Genomic DNA, 6437 nt, shown 5'->3' on the forward strand with positions numbered 1-6437 from the left:
ATTACACCTCTAAACCTTAATTTGGATTCAATGTTGTTGATGGATTTGCTTAGACTCAATGTTTTAACTCAGTATGGTATATAAAGCAAGAACAATGCATGGGTAATAAATTCAAATTGTTATTTGAGCTTTTTTTTTTAACTTACTGATTCCACATGCATATTTATTCAAATTATTCAATAGTACTTAAGCAGATAAGAGCATCTCAACTAATTCAACCAAGAACAGAAGAATAACCACTAAAGGAAAACATCCAGGTAGAGAAAATTAGCATTATGGACCTTAATTTCTCCCGTTTATAAACGTAGGAAGTTGTAGTCAAGCACCAGATAGACAAGCTACTTCCAATGTGATATTCTTCGAAATGTGATGTTCTATTAGATTTTTGCTTTGAAGTGTCCATTTTATCAGATAAGCACATTTTTAAGTTAGCCATAGCAGAACATAACAATTTAGAAGAATTCAAAAAACTAAACAAAATTACTTCTTACTAAGCTCCATCTAAATGCTAAGAAGCCTTCAGACATTTAGAAAGGTAAACAAAATTAAAATCTTAAAACTACCTATTAGCCAGGCACTGGTGGCTCACGCCTGTAATCCTACTCAGGGGGCAGAGATCAGGAAAGTCTATGAAACTCTTATCTCCAGTAAACCACCAGCAAACCTGAAGTGGCGCTGTAGCTCAAGTGGTACAGTGCTAGCCTTGAGCTAAAGAGCTAAGGGACAGTGCTAGGCCCAGAGTTTAAGCCCCATGACCAGCAAAAAAAACCTACATAATATTCACTTATTCTGGATAAGTGAGCTAGCCAGATTTGTTCAATATTGGCTAAAATATGCACTTTGCCGGGCACCAGTGGCTCACGCCTGTAGTTCTAGCTACTCAGGGGGCTAAAATCTAAGGATCGAGGTTCAAAGCCAATCCATTAAGACTTTTATCTCCAATTAACTTTTAAAAAAAGCTGAAATGAAAACTGGTCAAGTGGTAGAGCACTAGCCTTGAGCACAAATCTGAGACAGTGCCCAAGCCCAGCATAAAAAAAAGAGCCAACTCATGAAGATTTTCTAAAACTGAACCTTATTCCCAGGCACTGTTAATAATTATGATAAATGTCAAATTACAGTCTCAAAGCTTTAATTTACATAATTCAAATTATTTCTTTCATGTGGAGTCAAATGTAGTCTATAAGATCAAACCAATCTACTTTTTTTCAACAAGTAGCTTGAGATGGATACTTAAATTGTTAACAGTTAGATTGTACTTGCTCTCAAGTATTTGGAGGCATTCTACCTGAGATTAACAGTGGAAATAGGATTGAATATATACAGAAATATGCTGAATTTTGTGATTCACTAGAGTTAAGAGGAAAAATTTAACACTCTAGAAGAAATAAAAGTTATTTGTATTTCATGTAAAGTTTAACAATTTGCAACGTAACTAAAAGGAAAATATGAAGAAATTTACTAGCTAGGTACAGGTGGCTCATGCCTATAATCCTAACTACTAGGGAGGCTGAGATCTGAGGATCACAGTTCAAAGCCAGGAAAATTCATGACATTCCTATCTCCAATTAACCCCCAGAAAACCAGAAATGGGGCTGTGGCTCAAGTGGTAGAGCACTCGACTTGAGCTGAAGATTTTAGGGACAGTGCCCAGGCCCCACAAGACCCACAACTGGTTTAAAAAAATAAATATACCGAATCCTAACTAAGCAGACATTTTGTAAACTGTTAAACTGAAATTATCACCATAAACCAACTGAGAATTTTTTGGCATGCCCATTTATTCAATTGAATTGGGTAGCTATCATTATATGCACCATACAGGAATGTCAATTTTTTAAAAAGCAAAACATTGAATATTTTCAAAGATACTATGGTCTTAGTTAAATCTTTGATTCAGAAGGCACTTCAGTAACTTTCAGTGAAAGTTATTAACATCATCACTATACAGTACTGAAGAAATACTTGTACCGTATGCAAATGATTTCCAGTACCATGCAAGAAAACCTTTAGTTTTCTTCTTCTATACATTTAAAATAAAATGAGCACTAGTGCGATTTTTACAAATATTGTTTATTTTAATGAGGCTGGTACAGACAGTGTCCATTTAAAACCCATGTCCCAGGCCAAAAAGTACAAATAAAATCAAAAGGAGCAGTGTTCTGTTGTATACACTTCTTCATGAACAACTTTATTAACTTCTAATGAAAATTAGAACTTTTCTGGGTTCTTCTGACAAGATTTTTTTTTAATCTTAAAACACTTTCTCTTCAGTGAAGCCATCTTTGGAGTTAAGCATCACTCTTACCATGTCTGCCAGCTTGATTCCAATCCTGGTATCTTCCTCTTCTTTTGGTCCAAACCCTCAGACTTTTAAAAAGTAGCTTCAAGTTAAGGAAAGGTCATTTTCCCCACAGTTCAGTTCTATGAAAAACTTCCATCTACCACTGAAAGTCATAGTCCAGGAGTGAAGCAATCACATGCTAGAACTTCAGGGCCAATTGGAAAGTCTTTGTGAACACTCGCATTGGTCGATGTTACCTAAAATTGCAGTCCTGAAAAGTGGCCTCTCTGTGCACATACGTCATTTTTTAAAATGAGAGGGCAATGTGAAAGGAGCTGAGGTTTGATCACTAAAAATCAGCACAATGAAAACAAATGATAATAATGAGCACTAGAATCAAATTAACAGATGTTTTAAAGAGATGGGAGTGCCAGTATTCAGTTCCATTTTGAACACCACATTACAAAAGAACTATTTTTAAAAATAAAAAAGGATTGAGGCAAAAGAAAAAGAAAATAAAAAGAATATCTAAACTGCTGAATGACCCCCCGTTTGTTCCTGATAAACTTCAATCACATCTTCTTCCTCCATTCCCAGCTGTAAGAGGAGAAAAATGTTAGTAAGAGAATATAAATTCACTATTTTAAAATTGGCTGCAATTATGTGACCACTATTTTGAAGTGTTCTACAGTTCTTTCACCTAAAGAACCTAGAAGGGCCAGGGATATCACTTAGTGATTTACCTTCCATGTTTAGAGCTCTAGGTTCAAAACACCTTACCTCCAACACCTAAAAAGAGTAGTTATATCCTCCTTTCAGTTCGGATTATCCAGCTATTCTTTTTACTGTGTCAATTTCACTTCCCAAATGATTCACTATATAAAATTGAAGTATTAACAGGGAACAGGGTGTCAGTGGCTCACACCTGTAAACCTAGCTACACAAGAGGCTAAGACCCAGAGGGCTGCACTTTGAAGCTTGCTCAAACAGAAAAGGACTTTCTGTCCAAAAGACTCTCATTCCAAAATAACCAACAAAAACCTAGGCTGAAGGAGTGGATCAAGTGGAAGAGTGCCAGCCAAGCAAACACGAAGCTCTGAGTTCAAATCCAGTACAAGCCAAAAAGAAAACAACCTGCAATCCTAGCTACTCAAGAGGCAGACAGTTTGAAGCCAGCCCTAGCAGGGCAGGAAAGTCCACAAGACTCTTGTCTCCAATAAACTACTCAGAAAAAGCTGGAAGTGGTACTGTAGCTCAAGGGGCAGAGCACTAGGCTTAAGCACAGAGAGGCTCAGGAACTCAGGCCCTGAGCTCAAGTCTCAGGACTGGCAGAACCAACTAGATAGGCTAGAATAGACAGACAGTGCCTACCTAGCAAGTACAAGGCCCTGCATTCAAACCCTAGCATACTCCCAAAAACATATGTGCATTTATGCATTCATGTACATACACACTTTGTTTTGTAATGTTGGAAGAAAAAAACAGGACTTTATGAATGCTAAGCACATGCTCCACCAATGAGCTACAACCCCAACACCTTTGTTTCTTTTAATTCAGCTGGGCACTGGTGGCTCACCCCTATCTAGCTGCTCAGGAGGCTGAGAACTGAAGATCATGGTTCAAAGCCAACCCAGGAAGGAAAGTCTGAGAGACTCATCTCCAATTAACCACCAGAAAACTGGAAGTGGCACTGTAGCTCAAGTAGTAGAGTGCTAGCCTTGAGCAAAGGAGCTCAGAAACAGCATCCAGGCTCCGAATTCAAGCTCCACAACTGACAAAAAGGAAAAAAAAAATTCAAGAGGATACTCACTTCTTTTGGAGTATGATTATCAGCAATTCTCTGACCTTCAAAGAGAAACCTGAGTGAATTCATTGGAACTCCCTAAAAATAAACAAATAGCAAATTTTAAATTTATACAGTACAACCAAGAGAGCTTAATATTAAAAAACTAATCCAGGTATAAGTATAAGCCATTGGCTTATACTTATAATCCCATCTACTCAGGAGGCTAAGATTTAAGGATCTCGGAAGCCAGCCTGGGCAGGAAAATCTTAGAGACTCATATCTCCAATTAAAGATCCAAAAGCCATGGGCTGGGAAAGTGGCTCAGTGGTAGAGCACTTGCCTTGCATGCATGAGGCCCTGGGTTAGATTCCTCAGCACCACATAAGCAGAAAAAAAAAAAAAACGGAAGTGGCTCAAGTGATAGAGTGCTAGCCTTGAGCTGAAGAGCTGAGGGACAGCGCCCAGGCCCAGAGTTCAGGCCCCACGACTGGACCAAAAAAAAAAAAAAGAAAAGAAAAAATAAATAAGGGCCAGGCGCCAGTGGCTCACGCCTATAATCCTAGCTACTCAGGAGGCTGAGATCTGAGGATCTCGGTTCAAAGCCAGCCCGGGCAGGAAAGACTGTGAGACTCCTATCTCTAATAAACCACCAGAAAACCGGAAGTGGCACTGTAGCTTAAGTGGTAGAGCACTCGCCTTGAGCTGAAGAGCTGAGGGACAGTGCCCAGGCCCAGAGTTCAAGCCCCACGACCGACCAAAAAAAAAAAAAGCCATAAGGATCCAAAAGCCAGAAGTGGCTTTTTTTTTTTCTTTCCTTGCTTTTTTTTTTTTTTTTGTCGGTTGTGGTGCTTGAACTCTGGCCCTAGGTACTGTCCCTCAGCTCTTCAGCTCAAGGCTAGGTCCTACTCTACCACTTGAGCCATAGGGCCATTTCGGTTTTCTGGAGGTTAACTGGAAATAAGTTTCTTATGGACTTTCCTGCTCACGCTGGCTTTGAACCATGATCCTCTTATCTCAGACTCCTGAGTAGCTAGGATTACGAGCATGAGCCACCAGTGCCTGGCTTTCTTGAGCCTTTTTTTTTGGTCAGTCTTAGGGCTTGAACTCTGGGCCTGGGCACTGTCCCTCAGCTCTTCAGCTCAAGGCTAGCGCTATACCACTTGTTGCTCCGTTTTTAAATGCCAGCACCAGGCTTGAACCCAGAGCCTTTTACTCTTGCTCTGCTTTCTGGCTCACAATAGTAGCTCTACTACTTAAACCACACCCTCAATTCTGCTTTTTGCTGGTTAACTGGAGGTAAAAGAGTCCTGAGGATTTGTCCGGTCAGGCTGGCTTTGAACCACTATCTTCAGATCTCAGCTTCTTGAGTAACTACGATTATAAACATGCACCACTGGTACAATGTAAAATTCATTGTATTTTCTAAATTCAATTTTAATACAGACTGATTAAACTTATTTCTTGATGATTGATTTAGATCATTTCACTTTAGAATATTCTTATTTCTTATATATGTTAATTCTAATTATACTTATTAAAAATGTATTTTTATTAACAATGATAATAAGTAACATTTATAGTAAGTAACTTTTTTTGTTTTTGATACAGTCCTGAAACTTGAACATAGGACACTGTCCCTCAGTTTTTTTGCTCAAGTCTGGCAGTCTACCACTTGAGCCAGAATCACTTCCAGCTTTTTGGTGATTAATTGGAATCTCATGACTTTCCTGCCTAGGGTGGCTTCAAACTATGATCCTAGAATCTCAGCCTCCTAAGTAGCACCATGTTAAGGCTTTAAATTGGCTATCTCATTTCACTTTCAAGAGGTAATTATTACAGTGTTTTCATTCTACTAATGAGGGGAAAAAAGCATAAAGGTTAAGTAACTTGTCCAGGTTACATAGCCAAGCAGCAGTGGAGCCCAAGTGTAAATCAAAGGCTAGAATGTGAAGATTTAGTATCAAATATTTCTACATAGCTTAGCTTTTTTTTTTTTTTGTCGGTCTTGGGGCTTGCAGTCTGGGCTTGGGCGCTGTCCTTGTGCTCTTCAACTCAAGGTGAGCACTCTACTGCTTGAGCCACAGCAACACTTCCGGTTTTCTAGTGGTTTATTGGAGGTAAGAGTCTCACGAACTTTCCTGCCCGGGCTGGCTTTGAACAGCGATCCTCAGATTTCAGCCTCCTGAGTAGCTAGGATTACAAGCATGAGCCACCGGTGCCCAGCTTATATAGATTTTTTTTTTTATTTTTATTTTGTAGGTCATGGGGCTTGAACTCTGGACTTGGGCGCTGTCCCTCAGCTCTTCAGCTCAAGGCTAGCACTCTACCACTTGAGCCACAGTGCCACTTCCGGTTTTCTAGTGGTTT

General features: G+C 39.3%; 1 protein-coding gene across 1 annotated transcript in view; it reads right to left on the reverse strand.

The window, feature by feature from the left end:
• Positions 1–2052: 2052 nt before the first annotated feature.
• Sumo1 (small ubiquitin-like modifier 1) overlaps positions 2053–6437 on the reverse strand; it is a 23396-nt gene continuing 19011 nt past the window's right edge. The window contains exons 3-4 of the mRNA XM_013015276.1: positions 4095–4166; positions 2053–2881 (exon numbers count right to left, since the gene is read on the reverse strand). Coding sequence (XP_012870730.1) covers positions 2813–2881; positions 4095–4166 — 141 coding nt within the window. The 3' untranslated portion in view covers positions 2053–2812. The remainder of the gene's footprint in view (positions 2882–4094; positions 4167–6437) is intronic.

This window comes from Dipodomys ordii, unplaced genomic scaffold, assembly GCF_000151885.1.
Source record: "Dipodomys ordii isolate 6190 unplaced genomic scaffold, Dord_2.0 Scaffold1, whole genome shotgun sequence".
In the NCBI taxonomy this organism is placed as follows: Eukaryota; Metazoa; Chordata; class Mammalia; order Rodentia; family Heteromyidae; genus Dipodomys; species Dipodomys ordii.